The sequence below is a fragment of the Thermobia domestica genome, chromosome 9 (genome assembly GCF_964235325.1).
Source record: "Thermobia domestica chromosome 9, izTheDome1.hap1.1, whole genome shotgun sequence".
NCBI lineage: Eukaryota > Metazoa > Arthropoda > Insecta > Zygentoma > Lepismatidae > Thermobia > Thermobia domestica.
The window spans coordinates 10,519,917-10,544,803 of record NC_137462.1 but is presented as its reverse complement, the minus strand read 5'-3'; the positions used below and the strand labels follow the sequence as shown (position 1 = coordinate 10,544,803).

Below are 24,887 nucleotides of genomic sequence, written 5' to 3'. Positions count from 1 at the left end.
ACAGTACTGGAATTCAGTCTGCATCCTCAAGCTCGTAAGTTTGTGTGGCCGAACCCATTGCTTCGTTCAACCGTAGTTATCAATGCGAAAAGAGAACCGAAACGTTTCCACTTTAAAGCATGCTGTCAGTCCGTGTGAACCGGAGCTTACGGGGCAGAAGAGGATTGAGTAATTGATTCAAACGAACCTATTAACTTAACATTTATTTTACACATGTCGGTATATTTTGCCGATTGTAACTGAAACAATTGAATTAAGACTTCAAGGAATCTTGTCACTATAACCGTAACTAGTTGTACTAGATGACGAAATGTATAAATTCGGAGATAAAATAAAATGTACAGAATATTTCAAGACGTTCCTGTATCCTCGGGATTTTCAAGTTTCGTAAAAAAAAAATAAATAAATAAACATAAAATATAATAAAATAAAAAATAAAAACCGAGATAATTCAAGATTTTAAATTTTTATAAGAATTAAAATTTCAAGATAATTCGGGATTTTACATTTTTGTAAAAATTAAAAACCCAAAATAATTTGGACTGTTGAGGCAAGAGAATACAATTTTGCATTAATCCCTCTTCTTTCCCATATTAAACTGTATTTTCACTAATGTGATTATCTTTCGTTGTATTTACCTAATTCTAGTTGTTAAGTTCGTTGTTCTAACTGAAGTTTGTCTCTGATTATTATTATTATTATTATTATTATTATTATTATTATTATTATTATTATTATTATTATTATTATTATTATTATTATTATTAGTTTAAAGTAATGATGTGTTCTTAATTTCAAACTCTTTGTTATATTTTCCAGTAAACATTTACTGTAAGCTGAAGATATGGCAGAAGAAGAGAACCAACTTTTGTGTTTGCCTAGTACATTTCTCTCCCCATATGTCTACCACTTGATTGTCGAAACAGCAGTACACAAGGGTCATTTGCCGACTCCAAGTGAATATGTTGATGAATGTCTGTCGTTCAAGTGGGAAAAAATTGCCCCATTGCTCAGTCTTTCAGGTAACTTTCTTTGTTTCTTTTCGTAAATAATAAGGAATTGACAGTGTAAAAATACCGTTTCGTTGTACTTTTACGGATGGTAATATTGAAATAAAGTTTTAACCCTTCGTTGGTAACATACAGATAGTGATCAGAAAAATGGAAACACCTGAACGAAATTGCAACTTACCAGATTAATATGGTGTCGGGCCACCTTTCGCCTTCAGAACAGCCTTGATGCGACGTGGGATGGAGGCATAAAGGTCGTGAATGGTAGCAAGTGGAATTTTACACCATTCCTCGTGCAAAGCATCGGCCAGTTCTGTGAGAGAGGGTGGAGGTGGAAATCGTCGCCGGAGTCGTGTTCAACACCACAGATGTTCAATTATGTTGAGATCTGGGGATTGGGCGGGCCAGGGGAGGTGTTGAACTTCATCCCGATGTTCCTCAAACCACGCTGCAACAACGCCAGCTGTGTGAATGGGTGCATTATCATCCTGGAAGATGGCATCATTGTCCAGGAACAACATCCGGACCATAGGATGCAAGTGGTCTCCTAAAATTGCGACATAATCGTTGGCAGTGATTCGTCCGCTAAGTGTGACCACAGGACCCAATGAAAACCATGATATGGCGGCCCACAGCATCACCGAGCCGCCGCCATGTTTCACAGTTGCGCGGAGACACTGCAGATCATAAGCTTCTTTGGGCGTTCTCCACACATAAACACGGCCCGTGGTTGGGAATAGGGTGAAGGATGACTCATCCGACCATATCACACGTTTCCAGTCCTCAACGGTCCAAGTTGCATGGTCGCGGCAGCATTTGCGGCGTGCGAAAGCGTTATGGTCCCTGATGAGCGGTTTGGCCCGTGCAACACGACCCCGTAATTTCATGTCATGTAATTCGCGGCGGACTGTGATTGTCGAAACAGGGTGGGGGAGGTGCTGATTGAGTTCCTTCATCACTTGCTCTGCAGTGGCACGACGGTTCTGCGTGACAATGCGCTTTAATACCCGGCGTGACCTGTCACTCATAATTTTCTTCCGCCCACTGTTCCGTTTCCCCGATGTGGTTTTCCCGTGTGTTGTGTAGGCCGTCATCACCTTCGACACTGTCCCACGCGACACACCTAACACAGTAGCCACTGCCGTCACACTCACTCCACATAACCGCGCACCAACAATTTGCCCTCTTTGAAAATCTGAGAGGTCTCCCATTTTACACTATCTCCATCTGCTGCAGCCACTGGACACTGCTGTTCCACTGCGCCTGACGTAGTATGGAGACCGACCTAACACACCACCACCAGCGGTCCGGCGCTGCGGGCGCCACGACACCACTGCTAACCCATACATCTGACGTGTTGCCAACTACAGGTGTTTCCATTTTTCTGATCACCATCTGTATATCATACACCGGTGGATGGTAATATGGGGTTACTGATAACCTCAACACTATAAGTGCATGTTCTGTTAACATCAGGTATATGTACAATAACACGAATAGCTGTTCTTGTCTTTCTTGGTGGACCAAGTGTGTCAGTTTCTATCTTTTTACGATATTGCCTGAGTGAGGACTTCAGCCTCCGAATCCGATACTTGTATTTCCGTACTGACTCATACTATGTTTCAATATTGCCCTGTTCATTCCTAGAAACGCCATCAGTACTGTACTCAGAATCTTATTCCAACTCAGAAGATTTTTTTTTTTTTTTAAATTAAGATCAGATACGGTCATAACTGCAATTATGTCAAAGTGTTCAATGATTTTATTAAAGAAGTGTACGAATGTGAATAGTAACAGGGGTGGCCAATCACCCCAACACTCTCATAATTCACTAAAGAAAGGTGATGTGAACGAGGAACGCATACACGCTAGTAAACACTGTTGTTTCCGAAGTTTACAAGAAGGCGCACAAATCTGAGAATAGTATTTCTAGTATTAAAGAACAGAATAATCCGAGATGGGGTTACGCGTCACCCCTGTTACCAACGAAGGGTTAATAAAGCTGCATCGTCTGCTAGAATTGCTTAGGATATGACTCATTTTTAGATACGGTATTTGGATCAGATGACATCCGTTTTAAAACATAAGAAATAAAAATGAGAATTTCTAGGGGGGGGGGAAGTATTGAGAGAGAGATTTTTAAGGAAGGAATAAGTGCTTGGATTCACTGTACCCGTCGACACTCCATAACTCAGCTGGGCTCCTTGTCTACTCCTGAAGATTAGTGCTGGCTGTATCCTGATTCTGTGTTAATGTCTGCAGAACTCCAAAAGGTCTGAACAATTAACCTAAAAGAGGCAGTACCTCAAACTCGCGTTATTGTTCGTAAGCCGATCGCAACGCTGACAGACTGTTAGCGAGAATTATTGTCTGTCCAACTGACTAACTCACGATAGACTCTCTAGCAAGTGGGTTAGAATCTCTCGATAGACTGTGACTGCTAGTCTGAAATCCTCCGGCACACTGTAACTGTCGGCAACGAATCTTCCTGTTAAGTACCTGTTCCGGGTTTTCCTGGGTTTATAAAGTTAAAATTTCCTAGCGTTGCTGCTGAGTCGGACCTCATGTCGACTGGCAATCGACGTCAGAAATGGTTAGATAATCAGGAAAGGAACTCTCTCAGCATTTATTACATAAAAATGTACATTGACACAGTTAATATTACATAATGCAAACAAACACCTTTTTAATTCTTCAAGAAATCATTAAAATACGGAAGAAGACATATCATGAATTCTCAGACTGAAATGAACTTCATTACTAAAAACTGTCTTTCCGTGTGTTGTTATTTTCAGTTTTAGCGAACAGCTTTATGCAGCGGAAAAGGAAAAAAAAAAAAAAAAATCAGACTCACAAAAATAATGTCAACTTCCTTGGGATGAATAATTTCTCGTTTTCAAATAAATCGATAGATTGATAGGTGGGTGATCAATATAATCAATAAACGATAAACACTGATTTCTCTACAGTACTGTGCGAAACATGAAAATTGTTTTTTTAAAATAGGAAAATCTATGATAAGAATGAAAATACTCCTTTATGGGAGAAATCAATTCTTTTGGCCCTGATAAGTAAGTTGCGTTCTATGGATATCAACGGTGTTGCCTTTTCATTCAATTACATATAGAAGTGAACAAGTTCTAGTTCTTGGCTTTGTTGTTCTAACTGAAGTTTACGTGTGATTTTTCTTATTTTGATGTGCAAAGTATGAGCGGAGAGGAGTTCTTATCCTCGTGGTGTGGTTAAGTTACTTCAATTTAGGATCCGAGTTATCAGGAATGGCAGGCGAGTACCGGAACCCTCCAACTCGAACAGACTGAAAACACTATTCATACAACAATCTATATATATATTATTAAGCACGAATGTATGAGTTTCTGCTAAACTATGATACTCCACTAAAAAAGATATACTTGTATCGCATCAGCCAGTTCCAGAACATGCTTTCTCCTTTTCTTCTTCTTCCACAGTGGGAACAATAATGATGACTGACTCGAGGAGTCTGAGCAAGTGTTTCACTTTTTGTTCTTAAAACTCCCTTTTACATATCTTATAACTTGAGAATGATATTAGTAAAGTTAGGAAACAACCAGTTGAATTCTCCTTCTGTTTATCTTTAGAAGTATGTTCATGTTCCAAAATTCTTTCACTTGATTTGTACCAAATTCAAAGTTGTATGTATTCTTTCTGTATATGCTTAGGGTAGCCGATGTGGTGACCACATATCACCCAATGAAAATCTTTCTGGCTCTTCATGGCTTATAACGTCAAAGAAGTGATAGCGTATATATAGACCAAGAGGGAAAGGTATAAACATATGAATCAACAGTATGCTGTAGTACAGTACTGCCAAAAAACAACGTACACGCATTCATCTGGAGCGTTTTTGATCTTAGAATTTTTTTTCCTCAGTCGTTAAAGATTAGGATGTTCACTAATCATCAATAGACATCCATAAAAGTCATAAAAACACACACACAAAAGAAAGAAAGAAAAAATACACGAGTTTGCCACTGTCACAAGAAATATATAGTACCAGGTAACCCATAAGGGGTGGAAAGTGGGGCCAACCAGAACAAATGTCGAGGGGTCTGTGAAATATGTCTTCTTTTTAAGTGGGGTGCCGCGGTGGCTCAGTGGTAGAGCGTTCACCTCTGGTGCTTGGGGTCCCGGGTTCGATCCCAGCCCCCGCCAAGTGAACTTTGTGGTGGACAAACACCGTGTGCGTGGGTTTTCTCGGAGTTCTCCCGTTTCCTCCCACTTTCTTCATTCCACCATTTCATTCATTACTCATCATCACCGTCTCCTTTAGCCTAACCGGCATAACCGTGGAACGTAAAACTCAAAAATTTCATTTCATTTCATTTCTTTTTAAGTGTTCTTCGTTCAGTTGTGATATTTCTAAAGTTTGAAATTTCCGACCACGACAAAATAATCATATATCTTATCGAGATTAAATTAAATAAAATTAGGTTTAAAAAATGTGGACTTAACAACTTTTTAAACACCCTATGGTAACAAGAACAAAGTTTAGTCCATTGATAACACAAGAATTTAGTAAGTTTTGGATTGTTACTTGGGTCTTTCCATAAAAGCGGAGGTGGCAAGTGGAAACCCCATGAAATTTAGCGGCCCTGCATAGTATAACTCAACTTACCGTGTTCATTATCACAGATACACAATAAATTTTTAATAGATTATTTCTATCGTTTTTTTTTTTGTTTGTTTGTTTTTTTTAATTGTTTAAATAGAGTTCACATTTAAATTCTTCGTAACGAACATGAAGGTCAAGTATACAGGGCAGATAATAAAATATAAAATAAAAGTCCTTACTTCAAAGGTGTTGTTTGTTTATTTATTATTTATTTAACACATCCTGTGAGGCAAGTCGTCACTGAAATCATGAACAATCGGCAACAACAATTGAAAAAAAAAAAAAAAAAAAACCTCAAGGGGATTCCTGGTCTTTTCAATTACGAAGCAGAAATACTAATCACTAGCTCACATTCACGCTGTTATTGTTTTCACCACTCCCACATCCCAGAATCTCTACTAACTGAAGCACTCGGTGATCGACCTGTGTCTTTAGTGCTCGAGGTCTCGGATTGGAAAATGAAATGAAATCTTTAAGTTTTACATCCCACGGTTATGCCGGTTAGGTTAAAGGAGACGGTGATGATGAGAGATGAGTGAAATGGTGGAATGAAGAAACTAGGAGGAAACGGGAGAACCCCGAGAAACCCATGAGCACGGTGTTTGTCTACCACAAAGTCCACACGGCGCGAACTGGGATCGAACCAGGGACCCCAAGCACCGGAGGTGAACGCTCTACCACTGAGCCACCGCGCCCCTCTCGGATTTGATTCCCGGTGGAAGAGCATCACCTTTACGGTGGTTCAGACTTTAGATCCCACTTTAAAGTATAGGTCTCGTTCCAACTGTACGTTATACAGCTCAAAGAACATAATATCAATCGATCAGTCGAACCCTTCCTCCGCCCAAGATAGATACGTGGTGGAGTCACCAGCAACAGTTCATGACATTGAAAATAGGTAAATCGAAGGTGAGGGTTCCGCATCTTAAAATCATTGTCAATAGCTCTTTATAGGTACAGTCCGCAGCAAAAAACCTGCAACATGAGCATGTAAGTTTATTGTGAAACGACGAAGTCTTTTGCTCCAAAATAAGTGTGCAGGAAAGGACGCCAAGGTTTCTCCTGGCGTGATTCGTGCCACTTAGACGTTATGTTTATTCCCTGGACTGTTAGCCATAGTTTCACAACAAACTTACATGCTGATGTTGCAGGTTTTTTGCTGCAGACTGTACAAGGAGTTACAGATACCGTGGAGGCCAAACAAAGCAAATATAAAACAGCCTATTTCCGTTAGGGAACCGCTAAAAGTATATGAGGAATAGTTGAACTTCTTTTATTTTGTTCTTCAACATTTTATTTCCTTGTATTCTATTGTCGGAACAATAAACAGTTATCTTCTGCTTGGAGGCCCTTCTAAAGGAAAGATCGCGATATAATATTTGAAGTATTTTACAAAATCCGGGAGATCCGGGCTCGATTCTCAGGGGAGCTCATGTGGTTCGGATCCCACGCTAAGCTGTGGGTCTACGCCTCATATAGTATGGCTGCTGAACGGGACACTAAAACCCGAAATCTACCAACCAACCCAAATGTCAAAGGGTTCTTATTCACTGACTTTGATAATAGAATACAAGCACAATTGAAGGGTAAGGGGAAGAAAGAAGGAATGTCACAAAATTGCATTTTCGAGAAAACGGCGTTTTAATATTGAAAACCGTGTAGAAGCCCCTTTTTACATGCACATTTCTACATCTACACATGCATGGTATATACAGTCAAAAAGAACCAAGAGTCAGCAACAGATAGGAGAAAGTACCCGATAAAGCACATGCATGGACATTCCTTGTTTTTTCCCCTTACCCTTCAATTGTAAAAAGCTAGATGCTGTGTTCTTTATTTATTTATTTATTTATTTATTTATTTATTTATTGTTGTAATTATAAACATCAATTTAACGTAATATCTGTAGTGGCAGGGCGATTGGATCTAATGAAGGTCGTTACATATTTCAGATAATTTCAATATACATGAGCAAAGCAGCGATTGGTTTGAGGAAACGGTATCAAAACTGTCTGTAGTGTTCGCTGAATGCCATTCCTTGCTGAGGAAGGGAAACACACGACACTTGAGTCATCTTAAGGATTTTGCTAAATGGACAGCGACAGAGGAAGAAGTTGTAGAAGCTTATGAGTTGTATCTAACGCCTGAGAAAACAAGTTCCGTCGAAGCTTCTCTTCTTCTAACGGCTATTGTGGAAAGAGCTTTAGGAAACGTAAGTAATTATTTTAATTCAAACGAAAGCGTTCCTTGGGATACGTTTATTTTACAAAACGACATCACTGATATTTTTTGTTGTTGTTTTGTTTTGTTTTAGCAAAATAAGATTTTCATTAACTTTTTAGGAGGAATTTGAAGTTCTTCTTCCTAAATATTAGTAACTACTGTTGTTATAGTTATTTCACACGTTCAGTCTTTTTAATTGCTATCCATTTCCTTCTCTTACGCTTAAAAAAGCCTTGCGACTTACTAATTGCATAACTAAATATAGGTAAAATTCATAAAAACATGAGTTTTCCAAAAGTCAATCCAGCCGTTTCAGAAAATGGACACCTTATTACGTCCTTTCTCTCTTAAAAGACAATTCATAACTTAGTGGTCCCGATGTGGCTCTGGATTTAGAGTGAAACTCCCAACAACATACATATATACAGAATATTGAAACATAATTAATTTTAAAAACTGCCCAAGGAAAATATTCATTTATTTGGTATATTCAGGATAATTTGTAAAATGTTTGCGATGGATACGTAAGACTTTGCTGAGTCGGATAATGAAACTACTTCTCTGTAATAACGAAACTAGGAATAAAGTCCTAGATGCAACATATTCTTGGGACGCTTAATCGATTGCAGAAAACTGCTTCTTGCTTTCTCATAACGTTTTTGCTCTATGGAAATGGATAGTGAAACCAGAAATAGTAGTAAATTTGTACCACTTCCGGTTTTAGTAGAGAGATGATGGTGAAGATGTTTTTTTTTTTTTTTTTTTTGAGACCCTGAATCGATTGAAAAAAAAGCAGTTTGTAGCCATCTGACCTCGTTTTTGTTCTATGGCATTCAACGTTTAAACCAGAAATAATTAATTTCTAGCAATTCTGCTTTGAATAGAGGGTTAATCAATGTGATGGAATCTGTTTCCTTTGAACGCTATATCGATTCCAGAAAATCACTTCTTCATATACTTTACCGTTAACAGACAAGACACGTACTATAAGATACGTTCAATAAGACTCCCGCTCTGGTATTTATGCATACCATAGTTTGAAAATCTAAAAGATGATTCCAGGGACAATTTTAATAAAGAAAAACAAATTTAAAAAAGTTAAAAATGCTTTCCAAAAATAATTAATTTAACCCTTTGACTACCAACGGGATACATGTGTCCCATGCGAATAATTCAAACATCATTGGAAATTTGTTTTTAGAAAATTCTCAAAAAAAAAAAAAAAAAAAAAAAAAAAAAAAAGTGTTGTTCTCTCATCGGGTCAGATGTGGCCAGGAGACGGTGTTTAGTTTCCAAACCTATGTACAGATGTCAGGAATATCTCACATTAAAGGAGACGTACATATTGTAGAATGTTCACATTAAAAAAAAAAAAAAAAAAGTAGTCAAAGGGTTAAAAGTAGAAATCCATCCATATAAAGGAACAATAAATAAATAAATACAATTACGTAGATTTCAGTCAAACTAAGTAAATCGGATATTATTCATTAACTTCTTAATTCTTGCTGTTGTTTATTTTACAGGTTATATCCTATTATAAACAATATGTAAATTTCTTTTTATAGGTTTATCTGTTAAATGGTCGACAAGTCCCATTTTTGTTACGAGATCTACTTGCTACAGAAGAACTGCGTGAGACGCTAGGACTTGTTCCTGTAAGTATAACTATATATATATATATATATATATATATATATATATATATATATATATATATATATATATATATATAAGATCAGCAGATTAAGCTTATTTCCATAGAATGGTTTAAATTGAAAAAAATATAAAATTTGAAAGTTAATTGTAATAGTAACAGTGGTGTATTTAGAATTTTGTTTCGGGGGGCTTTGATGTTACTGACGACGGCCGACTTGATCATAACTAACAACGGTCGAAAGTATGATAGGAGAAACGAAAGAAAGTAACAACTAAGAAAAAGAAACAGAAGAGTAGAATGGACGAAAGAAAGAAAAAAAGAAAACAGTTCATACATGGAAGGAAATTTGACAAATACAGTATTATTTCTGAACAAAGAGCATACGAAAATGGAAGGTCAATGAAATTCTTAGAAATAGCAAGAAAGATTATTGTTGTACGTGGAATACGAAAAACTAGCAAATTTATTACTGGGGGGAGGGGGGTTGAGCCCGATAGCGCACTTAATATGTACTGAATAGTAATAACAGTATTATGAACTTAATAAAAATACTAGCTTGTTTGAAATGCTCCGAGATCCCTTATAAAATATCGTGGAAATTTACTGGGTATTGCATTGTTTGAAATATTTACTATATATTTTTCGAATCATACTTAGTTTAGAAGTGTCTAAATCTATGCGCGATACATTTTAAGACGCCTAATCACTACGAAATTAAAATACAGGTAATTTTACAGTAATTATATGATATCTTCAAATAGATCAAATATAATGGAAATCTGGAACAAGAGCGCGCTAAACAATATTATTTTGCATGAAATACCGTTATCACGAGATTTTTTTTTTTTTTTCAAACTTGAGACCGGTTTTAGACTGTAGGAGTAATTTCATGGAAGCATTGGAGAAAAAGATTAAAAAGATTGCAGAAGCTCTCAGAGGAATTCAGGATAGCAAGAGGGTAGTTAATTCAGCAGAAGTGAAAGAATTGATAAAAGGTTTAGGAACCAGAAAAGAAAGGACTGTTATGTTTAGTGTGGACGTTAAAAGTATGTTCCCCAGCCTCAAGAGAGAAGAAGTTCTAAGAGTAGTAGACAAGGTGATGAAGGACAGAAAAATTGAAAACTGGGATAAGGAGAAAATGAAAAAAGCTTTAAGGTTTGTGTGGGACAATAGTTTCTGCAAGATAAGTGATAGGATAGTGAAAATGAAAGATGGATTGAGCATTGGATCATGTATAAGCCCAGTAATAGCAGATCTGGTAATGAATGAGTGGGAGAAAACAGTGATAGAAAAAGGTGGTGATAAATTAATATTGTTTTGTAGGTTGGATGATTGTTTTGGAGTATGGAAAGGAACCAGAAGGCAATTGGAGAAATTTATTGGAGAATTGAATGATGAAAGAAAAGGTATCATGTTAGAGAAGGAAGTAGAAAAAGAAGGTGTAATAAATTTCTTAGATATCGCAGTAAAGAGAACAAAGGAAGGAAATTTTATAACATCGTGGTTTCAAAAAGAATGTGCATCAGAAGTTTACTGCAATAAAAGAAGTGATGTCGATGAAGGAACAAAAATGAATTTCATTAGGAATATGGAAGAGAAGATCAAAATGATAAATATGAAGGAAGATCAAAAGGAGAAAGATATAGAAAGACTATGGGAACAATTGAAAGACAATGGTTACAGTGAAAAGGACAAGAAAAGGAGCAGGAAGAGAAGAAAGAAAAGTGAGAAAGAAGAAGAGAAAGAAAAGGACAAGAAGAAAAGATGTCATGGTATTGAAAGTGCAGGGGTGATATCAGAGAAGATAAGAAGAATTCTTAAGAGAGAAGGTATTAAGACGTACAGGCAAGGAGGAATGAAGATGATAGATATCATAAAGAAAAAGAAGATGAGAACGTCAGCGGAATTATGTAAGAAAGGAGTGATATATGAAGTACCGTGTGGGATGTGTGATAAGGTGTATATAGGAGAAACCAAGAAGAGAATGCAAGAACGTTTAAAACAGCATAAAGATGATGTAAGATTGAAGAGAGACACGAATGCCATTTACAAGCATGTAGATGAAACAGGCCACGAAGTAAACTGGGAAGGAGCGAAAATATTGGAATATGAAGGGAGACAACTGGTTAGGAAGTGGAAAGAAGCGAAGAGGATAAAAGAAGTGTACGTTAAAGCTATGAACTTGAATAGTGGTTTGAGTATTAATGAAGAGTGGGAGGACATTTTGAAAAGAGAAGAAAGAAGAAAAGTGGAATATAAGGACAATATAGGGTTAAATTTTATTTATATGTTTTTCAATATTCACGTAGTTAATTAGTAACCAATATTCAGGTAGAAAATTTAGTATTCAATATTAGGTAGAAAATTTCAATATTTAGATAGTTAATTAGTATTTAATTTAGTTAATATATATTAAAAAGAAAGATTATTTAACAATGTGAGTTTAAAATTGTCACAACAATGGGCATATATTTTGAATTTTAATGAAAAATGAAAAAATGATTCTTGATTGATAGAGATAACAAATTATGTTATGTTATCTATGATTTCAGTTGGAGTAGTAGTCTGAAGAAGGAAGTGATATACTTCCGAAACTGTTACATTTCTCGTTAATTTATTATAAAGAATATAGACAGCCTTGTAAGAAAGTTATGTTTAATTTGTGTTTAACGATGAAAGTGTGTTATCTTCGTGATGGTGTATTGAAAAGTTAAAGTAGTATCGAATAAAGGACAACTTTACAACTTTAAAGGATAATATTTTTAAGTCTTCAAAAAGCAAAGCTTGGACAATGAGAAACATTATTTTCCAATGTTCTGTGTACTACATAATCAAAATCAACAACTGTAATTATTCGGAAACATATAGTTAGATAATCTTACAATTCGATGAAATTGTGTATCTTTTACATACAAAATCCATGATTAAAAGAAAAACAAAATTGGTACTAAATTCAGTGTCTATAGCGTCCAATTCCGATGATGTGGTGTAGACAGAGAAAATCATGAAAATCATGTAACACTGAAAAGTTTAACTCCATTATAAAATATTATGAAGTACATATAAAAAGTATACATAACGTATTGTAAAGTATAACTCCACTTGACCAACTCAGGCAATAACTGAATAAAATAAACAAATAAAATGTATGAAAAAGAGACACGAAGTCAGGTCGTTACAAATAGAACTAAAATAAAATTTCTTGGCCAATAGTTACTATGTTCCTCACACACGATTACATCAGACACCTACTCATCAACGACAACTTTTTGTTATTGTCGGAGAAGACTGTTGTTATAAACAAGCAACTGAATGGGAAAATTCATTGTGTGTTCGTAGGACTAACACTTGACATTCTGATGTGGGAGTCAAGAAACAACATACTCTTGCCTCAGGAGAGGATGACAATTGTACATTCGTGACGTCATCAGTTCTGTTCTCTGTTTGCGGGATTAATCTTTCAGCAGGTTAATGTTAATATCGCCAACACAACTAACGTGCTGTACGTCGTATATGCCGTCTACCCTGGTTTGCTGTTTTCGAACCGAAATCTTATCAAGTACGTGTAAGATATTGAGGGACGCCAGCTGGGTTTCGGTAAGATCGTTATCCAGCTAGCCAAGATCGACATCGAGCGTGCAATATCAGGCGCCTGACCCAGATAGACAATCAGCAGCAGCTGTACGGACAGCTTTTCCCGTGATTGTTCGGCGTGGTAACACGTGTTAGGTGAGTAGTTTGGGATGTTGATCGGAAGTCATGTTGGGATCGCTACAATCTACCATTTTACTTATTTATTACACCAACTTTGGATAGATCCGTGAATTCATATTGGCCGTTCTTAAAGGCGTTTCCACTAGGATATATATGATCGTAGACAAGTCAGAGTAGTTTTCAATATCTGTTTACTTTCGCATTCGTTTAACCATGACACATTTTACCTATATTTTGTTTCTTTCTTTGTATCATATTTACTACTGGAAATACTTCCTCCAAAATGAACTAAAATTTGGAATCGAAAAGGGACAAATATAATAAAATATTTTTCTTTAATATATTACGTAGTTCAAAAAAAAAAAAAAAACTTCTTGCGCAAAAACAATATTAATCAGTTGTCAATCTTTTCCATTTTAGATTGTATTGTTACAAGTCTTGTTTGGGACTCCCCAGTGTCTTAATCTTCGCAATGTGTTGTGGCATGGCTTTCCATCTTCTGAAGAAGTCCACCCACAATTTCCAGCAACGCTTCTAGTGGTTGTATGTTCCATTGGAAAGCTCTTAATATTAAAAGACATACCACTATCTTCCATTCCATGCAGAACACAGGCGCATTTTAACTGTTTGGAATTATTGGAACAAGTTGGCTTTCCAAATATTCAGGAACATGCGAATGAAGCTATGGAAATAATTTCTAGCAGTGTTTTGGTTTCTTCTTCGCATAAATTATTCTGGGAAAAAGCCATTGAGCATCATTGCCAAAAAAGGTAAGTGTTCGCTAACGTTTATACGAGCTAGCATGACTCGTGGTTCCATCAGGGGGACTTAACAATTGTCTTTTTGTCCAGCAGCTTATAATTGTGTATGCTTCAGTAAAATTCTTAGGTGATAAATCTTAAAAAGTATTGGGTGATGTACTGGGATATAGAAAGAAAATTTATAACCTTTCTGCATATAAAAGAATCCAACTTACAATGTAATTCCTTAGATGAATATTGAGCTAGCTTTACTACTAAGTAATGCTTATGGCTGGGCACCATTTCTGGTATTAACATTTTCTAATTGATTTGGTCTATTAGAATGTTATTTGTTCCAGTCTTAAAGGACGTTTTATGTTGAACAATTCAAAATACAGCGTGTTTCAAAAAGAATGACATGATTTTAAAAGTCCATATATATTGATAAAAACACACTACAAAAATGGAATAAATTGTAAGATACTCACAAAATCTTCAAGTGAGGCTATGCTATTCTCTGCTTGTACGACGAGTACACTTTTGCGGACTTCGCTCACGCGTTTGCCGAATTGTGTCCATCATTTTATCGGAAGTGCGAGGCCGACCTGGACTCTTACTTTAGCAGAAGCATCCTGTCTCTTCAAATTGGCGAAATCAACGACGAATGTTTCTGGGTGCAGGCGTATCAATGCCAAAACGCCAACGAAAAGCACTCTGGACCGAAACCAGTGATTCAGTCTTTGCAAACTGCAGTACACAAAACGCCATCTGTTGAGCGTACGTCATCTTACTTCTGACTGACTGCAAACTAAGAAGACGCGTTGACTAACATCTAACGGTGATTTTCTGAAACTCTAGGCCACACACATTCGATCAACATTCATTTCCTTGCCGGCACGACCCATGTTCCGTAATTATTACTGTCGAAAATCAGGTCATTCTTTTTGAAACACAGTGTATGATATTCAATCTAAGTCTTAATTTTGCGATTATGAAAATAAATAGAATTTAAATAGGTAACGCCTCTTTAATCGTAACCCATTTCCACAACTTACGTAACGTTTCTTTTATTTATTTGTTTATTTTTTAGATATGGAAGAAGCTTAGTGATTCTATTACCATTCTTGGAACATATGATGCGAATTATATTTTGCATTACCAATAAATGTGCAGAACGGATCCTAACTGCAGAGTCTGCTGTGTTTTACACAACAATGGATGAAATTTTAGCTCCCCGTTTGTCGGACAACGAAGAGAATGGGTTATTAAGTGTACTTGGATGTGAAGTGTTGGAGATGTTACATGATCTTTTTGTACATTTAGCAGGTCCAAGAATTCGAGACAAACTGAGTCACGGTGAATGTAATGTAAGAGATATTCCGTTTGTATTGTGTAACTTTGTTGTAAGTGTTGCTTTAGTGATAATGTTGCAGTTTGAAAAAACAAGTCTTGTGCGTCCGTTGAAATGCTTACAAGTCGAAGGAAACAATTTATGTTCCTCTTTACACAAAACAAAAGAAAATTATAAAGCACTCTTTCATATAAGTTCGATAACTTTGAGACTGTTAACAGAGTCAAGTGAAAAGTTGTCTTTATGGCGGCAGTTACCACGTCCCAGCCATGAAAATTTACCTCACAAACAATGGGACAGTGTGGTTGCTGAGAATGAAGAATATTCTCAATTGATTTTGGCTCTAGTTCCGCATGTTCACGGTGTTTCGTGGAGCAGTAGTAATGAGATTATCTTGATAAATGGTTTGAACATTAAAATATTGACGTTGTATCGAGATAGAAAGGAAAGCGAGTTTCTCTCGTTGCTGAAACGAATTCTTTTTCAAGTGTGCGTAATTTGTGATAACGTTGAAAGTGTTCTAACAGAGAGATTTCATTTGTTCAATCAACGTAAGTTACATTCTCGACAACGTGTGACATACTGTCGCATGCTAGAGATTGTTCCAGTATTGCATTTGTCTCTAAGTAGTGTACTTCTGGTAGTTTTGCACCAACTGCAGAGTGTAAATGTTGTTACTTGTTTGACAGAAGAAAAACAGCTTGGATGGTTGAGGTGAGAAATTTTCTTAAGTATTCACAACTAATGATTTCTCGTACAATTGCCTGTCTGCCTAAATATGGAAGTTGAGTATTCACAACATGCATAATTATGAATTTCATAAACAGTTTCAAGGTATATTCGTCTCTTTTTCATTGTAACTAATTAAGTTTTGCAGTTAAAGTGATTTCATTGTGACAAATCTTGGTGTACTCTCCACTTTTATCTTGTATTGAAAAATGTATAGATATGACTTTCTTGAACACCGTTTTTGTTTTTATAAGAACTTTTCAAAAATCAGTACGCATGGAATAAGTCACAAAATTCTTGTGATTTGATACAAATGAAATATTGTCTTGAAAAGTCTTTCGTAAAAGTAATTCGTTGAATTGGACAACCTGTTTCTGGTTTGACACGGAAAGCAAACAGGGGATTTAAGTACGCAATATTCCGAATTAGATCCCTTAAAGCAAACATGTTGGAGGAAAAAAAATCGTATCTAGTTTTTTTTTATCTTGTTTCTCTGAACTTTGCGTGCTGTTATCAACTGATCTAAAGTTCAATATTCCACATCCTTTTTATGTCGCCATTTTGCTTTTAATGCATGTTATTAGGTTTAATTTTCAGGATATGAAATCCTTTAGCAGCAAAACTTTATTAGTCACTGAAGAAGAGGTGGGTATGCCTTGAAACCGTGTATGAACTCTTTACGGATGTTCTAGGTAATTTTATTTAATATGAATATTTTACTCGGTATCCAATAATGTCTGTCAGCAATTAGGAGTTGAGTATGTTTATACCTTAGCCCGACAGGCCATTTCTGTCTTACTAGATTGATTTCGGAGATCGTTTCATTCTCATTGTTATTAAATCAACTTGATTGTGACTAGAATTAAGGAAACCTAATTCTGTAACAAGATCAGACAATCCAAGTTATTATTAATATAATGGAAATAATAAACTAAACCAACTTTTATCAGCTGTAGAACTGTTAAAAGAACATCAGCGGATCGAATATTGCGACTGTTACGAAGCTAGGCGCTTTCCATTGTAAGGAGACACAATGAAGTGACCGGCTGTATTCTTGAATAATGTTGCCTTTTTAGATCTTGACCTTTGAGAAAAAATAATTTTGTATATATTAATAAAACACTAACTTTATTTCAGTGGGAGGGACGCTTATAAACAACATATTGTAGTTTTTTAACGTCCCAGGATTATGCACTGTGTTTAAGGGTAATGAGGATAGATGATAATAGTGGCAGGAAACGGGAGAAACCCGATGCAAACGGTGTTTGTCCCCAGAAAGCCCATTTGCCACGAGCTGAGATCGAACCAGGGACCTCAAGCGCCAGAGGTGACTACCACTGATGCTCCTTGAATGGTATAAAGATACAACATATACAGTAACTTCAAAATAATAATAATAATTATAATTGCTATATGTTAAATTTTGTAACTTTTTTTTTTTTATCCCGTATTCTCTTTCCGCGAATTTTTACATATCATTCCCATCTCCTTTAGCCTACAGGGTATAACAATGGGAGAACATTTATTTTCAACTCATATTTTTTTTCAAAAATGGAATGTGATAGAAAATTTATCCAACCCTGCATTAGGGATGAGCAAACTGTCCGAATAAATTATACAATATTGGAAGGAATAGATAATCTTACAATTCATCCAGACATATTTAAATCCGATATGGCCATTTCTACCCTTTTATAGGTAATGCGAGGAGCAGTTAAAAAAAAGTTCCCGGCATTCTGTTGTAGCTCTTTATTACCACAATATAAGTGGACAATTACTTAATCGTCTTCGAAGTTGGCACCTTCGGAACACACACACATATACATACTTATTGCACCGCTCCTGCGATTGCTGAAAACACCTGAGAAAGTCCTCTTTTGGAATCTTCCAAAGTTCAGCTGTCGCGTTAATTTTGATCTTTTGTACATTAGCAAAACGGAAAAGGTCCATTTTTAGCTTTGGAAAGAGCCAAACATCCGATGGTGCTATTCTGTTATTAAGGCTATCGAACTCTCGGAATCAGATTTTCCCCAATTTGCACATGAACTTGATGTTGACGCGTTGCTCGATTTGTTAAATTGCACCAACTGATCACTATACATTTCTTCGTTCAGCTACACTACTCGTATACTGCCTGTTAAGACGTGTTTACACTTGTTAAATTCAGAATTAGGCAACCTATGAACTGTATGGCCCAAGATTCATTATGATTGCATCACAAATGCTAGAATTATATCATTTCGGGAACTTTTTGATTACTCGTCATACGTCATAATAGATCAATGATGTTTCAACTAAATTATTAAAATTTTATTTGATAAAAAAAATGTACTTATTATTATCTTAATATATATCGCACCACGGCTGCAATACCGCCACAATTAAAAAAAAGTTAGTTTTGAGTAAATCGCATTTGAAAGTGTTGATAATACGAGTACATTCACTTTAATATGATTTTCTAGTGAAACTAGTACTCTCACGCAGTTTCTAGTAAAGCTAGAGAGCCATGACACTTATATTGCCGGATAGAAGGAAGGCTCACAAATCCGAATACATACATAAACTTAAAATTGACAATTTTTGAGTTATGGCGGTGTTGTAGCCGTGGTGCGATATGTTAGCATTTACAATTTTTTTTTTTTCTGTTCATTATCGTAATGTTTCTTTGCAGGTTTTTAAAATCTGTCCTTCACTATGTGGAAAATATCGCCTCCTATACTAACAGTGAGAAGAACAGGTGGGATGAAGCGGCTACTCTCTCCAATGAATTCTGCCAGCATTTTAAGGAAAAAATAGTTTCATTGTTTCATAGCAAGGAATAAAAACATTGAATATTATTACAAATGTATCAGCTAATTGGCTATGTATGAATTTCCAGACCTGCGAAGATTATGTTTTTAGAGTATACTCTTGAGAAAAAAATACCTTAATGATAAAGCGTCTGAAGAGAAAATTTTTCTTCAGCTTGGATTTTTTTTTAGTTTGTTCTGCACTTTTGATTAACGTAGCGTCTGAAGAAATCGGAAAACGTCCATTAGAAAGACTCAGATGCAGATGGGAGGATAATATTAAGATGGATCTCGCAGAAATAGGAGTACAAAGTAGAAACTGGATCCAGTTTGCCGAAGACAGTCAGTGTAGAATGGCATTGTACGTTCGGGTTCCATAAGCCATAGAGTGAGTAAATTAGCGTCTGAAGATTTTTAAGAAGTATTAGATTCAAAGTAATGTATGAGCAAAAGTCAATATTTATCCACATTATTGTTATGATTATTTACCTTTTCGCTGCGGGATTAAATTTTCGGGTGGTTCCTGTAAAGGGGCAATTCAGCAGCCAAAAAATAAAATTTTCATATTTTCGTGAAATATGGTTTAAAGACACGAAAATAGTCACAAATTGTATCTAACAACTGCTACTCCTACGTTTTGAACTCTCTTCCGATTTCGAATCTGAAAGACAGTCAACTTCATCCTCATCTCCTGATATATCTGAATCAGAATCTAGCAAAAATGCAGCTATCTGGCTGTCGCTGATTGTCTTTCTGCTGTCTGGCATTGTTTCCTGCTGTACTTCGCTAGCCTCCAACCCGCAAACACATTACAACAGAATGACGTAAAGCTTTCGTATTCATTCGTGCTTAATTGCAGCGTTCCAAGAAAATGCCGCCAGTTGGTAGCACAATGCAACACATTATCATTACATGTTCCGTATTGTTACAGTGAGCGACTGAAATCGATTATAGCAACGAAGTATAAATAAAAATAGACGTTATAGAATTAAAGTAGATTTCAACAGCGAAGGGCAAAAATTCTCAGATTGACTAAAGTCGAAAGAGTTAAGGAGCTTGCTTACCAAAACTCCTTTATATATATATATATAGGGTTCATTATGAAAGTAATGAGCATTGCTTTAGAAAAACTGTTTTATTGTTACAAATCTTTAAAATTCCTCAACATACGCTCCTTCTGCATCGATACACTTCTGGAGACGTGTTTTCCACGCCTGGAAAGCATCTTTAAAGTCCTCGGCTAGAATGGCTTTCAAAAACCTTGTAACATGGGCTTGAATGTTCTGCACGGAGTCCCAATGATTTCCTTTGAGGTGTCTCTTCAAACGGGGAAACAAAAAAAGTCACTAGGAGCCAGGTCAGGACTATAGGGGGGGACCACGGATTCTGCTCCGGGCCAGGAAGTCGACGACGGTGAAGGTGGTGTGACTTGGTGCATTGTCGTGGTGGAGTTTCATTGAGTCTTTGATGTCACTTCGAACACGGGCGACCCTGCGTTTCAGTCTCTTGAGCACTTCTAGATAAAATCCTGCGTTGACAGGTTGTCCTGGTGGCACAAACTCGAAATGGATGATTCCTCGAACGTCGAAGAAGACAATGAGCATGGTTTTGATTCGGGATTTGCTCATGTGCGCCTCTTTGGGGCGGGGGAAGGATGAGGTGTGCCACTCCGCACTCTGCCTTTTGGATTCTGGATCGTATTCGAACATCCAGGATTCGTCTCCAGTTACGACCGAGTCTAAAAAGTCCAGATCACTTTCACACAATGCCAACAACTCCTTGCAGCGCAAAACTCGAAGTTCTTTTTGTTCGTTCGTCAACACCTTCGGCACAAGCTTCGCACAGACCTTTCGCATTTGCAGGTCCTCGGTCACTACCCCATGTACCGCAAATGTTGACATGTTTAGGGTGTCCGCGATTTGTTGAATGCTCACACGCCGGTCTGAGCGCAACACTTCACGCACACGGTTAACGTTGTCGTCGGTCCTGGCCGTTGTTGGACGTCCAGAACGGGGCTCGTCGGCGACCTCCTCCCGACCCTCCTTGAACGACTTGTGCCATTTTCCGACCTGGGATCTTGACAAACACTCCTGCTTGTAGGCCTCTTTCAGCATCTGGTAAGTTTCCGTAGCATTCTTACCCAACTTTACGCAAAATTTTATGGCGTAGCGTTGTTCGAGCGAACCCTCCATCGCGCCGTGCTACAACTTGTAAAAACGTGCTTCACGCGGATCGACATCCACACGCTGTCACTGCTCGCAGCAGACTGACTCCGGGCGCGTTTGGAAGGACAGACCACCCACTACTTTTTCTGCGCCGGCAGCGCGTGCTGCGGTAGATTGTTGTCAGGGTAGCATCATGCTCATTACTTTCATAATGAACCCTATATATATATGCAGTGCCGGCAAAAAAAGTTTTACATGCAAAGTGCACGAAACGGGGTCAAGCGCCGTTCCTCGCCATAAAAATGTTAGAGAAGCCTGATGATGACGTCAGTCATTAGCGCGCCACTTGCAATCTTCCCTCGCCCAGCAGAAGTTGTATGCCTCGTGGCGTTGTACGGCGAGATAGTTCTTTCTTTGCTCTGTGCAGCTAGATTTTTGTTTAAGTTCTTAAAAGTTAGTAGTTTTCTTTGTTCAGATTACAAACAATGGGTCGTAGAAAACTGACAATGACAGAGAAATCCCGAGCCTTAACTCTTTTGAATAAAGTGATTCGGTAATGGCCATACCCAGAGATCTTGGGGTGTCTAAAGAAACTATTTATCAACTAAAGCGTTCAGTGGCGTCATTGGCTCCTGGCACTGTACCAGATAGGAAGTCTGGCTCCGGTGCACCTAGGAAGACTTCACCAAGGACTGATAAACTTCTAAAGCGTGAAGTAATGTCAAATCCTTCCATAACGGCTGTAGAATTGAAAAACAAGTACCCTGAGCTCCTCCAGAACGTCGTAACTAGGACAGTTCGTCACCGTCTGCAAAAGGATCTGGGCTTACCAAGTCGCCGTGCTGCGAAGCCCCTGCTCACAGCAGCGATGAAGAGAAAAAGGCTCGACTTTTGTAAGAAATATTAAGATTAAACATCACTTTCTTCCACTCTTTAGATGTCCAGTGACGAGAGCACTTTTAGGTTAATTCGGGCGCCGTCCGAGTACTGCTTCACGATATGACCTGAAATTTACACTTAAGACCGTTAAATACCCTGATGGTGTGGGGTGCATTCAGTGGTAACAAGGGCAGAGGTGGTTTGTACTTTCTTCCCAAGAATGAAACCATGAAAGCAGGCAATTATGTTAATGTTTTGGAAGAACATTTACTTCCTTTTTGGGACATTCATGAGTGTGATTATTTTATGCATGATGGGGCCCCGGCCCATATATCCAAGGCCGTGCAAAAGTTTCTTAGTGATAATAATATTACTCTGTTAGAGTGGCCAGATAATTCTCCTGACCTTAATCCAATCGAAAACGTCTGGAACGTAATAAAAAAAAAAAAAAAACAAGGTTCAAGAGACACGACCGACCAACACGAAGGATCAAAAGGAAATGATCAAAACACTATGGGTATCCATGGACTCTACATACTTCGCCAGCCTGGCTGAATCAATGCCTAAACGATTGCAGACGGTGGTAAAATGTAAAGGCGATATGACAAAATACTAATTGTAATGTATTAGCCACAATACTTTACTACTATGAATTTGTAATGCTTTCTTGTTTGTTTCACAATGTAAATATTTTTTTGCCGGCACTGTAGATATATATACTCTGTCCATATGAGAAAAATTTCAAAAGTTACTTGATGAATTACCTCCAAATTCGGTCAGGAAATAGAAAAAAGTTAAGAATCGAAGTTCTTTGATGGGAGTAGATATTCAAACCGGAAGTAGTAGTTATCAACCATATCCGATTTTTAAATTGATCACTATAAAGCAAAAACGTAACAGATAGCAAGAAGCTGCTTTTTTTTTTTTTTTAATACAATCTATTAAAAGTCTCAAGAATACATTTCATATCCATTCTTAACTTGACTAAAACCGGAAGTGGTAGAAATCCAGTACAACTTTCAGTTTCAATATTGGTCTTCAGAAAAAGAATTAAGTAACAGCGAGAAGTGCTTTTTCAGAATCGATTTAGTGTTTTAATTGCTCGCCATAGAATAAAAACCGTAATAAATAGTGAGAAGCAGTTTTCTTTAAGTGTCCCAAAAATATTTTCCATCTCTACTAAAACCGGAAGTGGCAGATCAACCACTTCCAGTTTTTACATTGATCGTTATAGGGTAAAAACGGTAACAGAGAGAGAAGCAATTTTCTGTAATCAATTAAGCGTCTCAAGAATATATTGCATCCTTAATAAAACTGGAAATTAGTACCACTTCCGGCTTCAATATTGAAAAAGATGACGCCATGCAAACCAAATTCTCTCACGTGACGTACAGTCAGCGACAGAAAGATCTTTCCGTTTGATGAAATTAGTTTCGTAAATCACTTCCGAATGGAAGAACAATTTGAGTTTTCGATAAATCAAAAAAGAATGTAATTTTCTGTACATTCCACAGTTATTCCCAAAAAATAAATTTTACCTAGCAGAAAGAACTTTTGTCGCTGAGTGTACATGTGACACTGATACTTGTTACTTAATATGTGGAGTTTGGGGAATGGAAGTATCACGTTGCTGAAAATTTATAATTTTTTTACTTTGTCTTTTTTTTTTTTTATTGAATCACACACCATTAAACTATATACAATCACATTTTATACAGATTTTTGTTACTATAATATCCACATTGTCTTTATAACAGAAAATAAAAATCAGAACGTACAGTGGATCATTTTATTCAATTATCCAGAGAAAGCCGAATCATCCGTACCATTTGGTTCAATTAAGTACGAAGAATAGTTTTGAGCTTTTCTGGGTTACAGGAACAAAACAATCGAAACAATACTATTTGAGTTCTGATATTTCATAGTATTTAAACCTATATTCTGGAGAGGTATTAGAAATTGAATCAGTACCTTATATACGCGCCACTTCCCACACACTCACTTTCACTCATTCCCAAAGATTTTTTTTTTTTTAAATCAATATCTTTGGCTTATATATATTATATATACAGGGTGTTACAAAAAATATCACAACATTTTGGTAATAGATTTCTCACATCAAAATAAAAAAAAAGTTCACATGGAACTGTGGTTGTAAGTACACTCATGTCCAAAATGATAGTCGCATATCTATAACTGCCTTCTTGTAAGAATATAATTTGATATTGATTTTGCGGGGTACTTTTAATATTGATACTATGTGTATAATCGATAAATTTATATTTGTGGTGAATTTCATACGAAAAGAATTATAAATACGAAAATTAGAATGAGTAAAACAAAATTTTGCTAAATGGGCAAGAATTTTTTTTTATTTTCGTTTTATTGTTTTTATTTTCTACTCTTTTGGCATGAAATTTGCCACATTCATGTCTTAGTCGATTATACACATACTAACATTGTAAGAAATACCGGGCGAATTCGTTACCAAATTATATTCCTACAAAAACATATTTATACACATGCGACAATAATTTTGGACATGAGTGTACATACTTTCATAGTTATAGCGTGCCGAAAACGTGAAAAAGTGAACTTTAAGGGTCTATAATTTTACTACTATAGGACTGATCGCAGTTGGGTCAAGACACCACTGAGGAAGTAATATGTGAACTATCCAAATATCCATCTTTCAGAACCTCCGGAACTTGCTCATTCATTTTTAGAGATGCTTTTAGGGAGTACTTAATCACTCTCCAACTACGTCTCTAAAATTGGTGTGCAAGTACTGGAGCATTCTTAAACATGGATATTTGGATAGTTCACATACCAGTTCCTCAGTGATGTCGACCCTAGTACAGTAGACCCATAGTTGTGGAGCTATGAACATGTTTCACGTTGTCAGTACCCTATAACTCCGAAAGTATTCATTTTTCAGCACAAGTTCATGTTTTAATGTAAGGAATCTGTTCTCAA

The 24,887-nt window shown here is 36.7% G+C and overlaps 1 protein-coding gene across 3 annotated transcripts in view; it reads left to right on the top strand.

Annotated features, from left to right (window-relative positions):
* LOC145694406 (C-signal-like) overlaps positions 1–24,887 on the top strand; it is an 85,822-nt gene that overhangs the window by 43,536 nt on the left and 17,399 nt on the right. For 2 of the 3 annotated variants that reach the window (XR_014133002.1, XR_014133003.1), the window contains exons 2-7: positions 820–1,022; positions 7,617–7,876; positions 9,453–9,542; positions 13,679–14,028; positions 15,089–16,063; positions 18,750–19,255. Coding sequence is in view for 1 of the 3 variants with exons in the window: in XM_081770598.1 (XP_081626724.1) it covers positions 845–1,022; positions 7,617–7,876; positions 9,453–9,542; positions 13,679–14,028; positions 15,089–15,900; positions 18,750–18,757 (1,698 nt within the window). In the remaining 2 variants the exon portion in view is untranslated. Of the gene's footprint in view, positions 1–819; positions 1,023–7,616; positions 7,877–9,452; positions 9,543–13,678; positions 14,029–15,088; positions 16,064–18,749; positions 19,256–24,887 lie in introns of those variants that run through there. The other variant, XM_081770598.1, reaches the window with a different exon arrangement.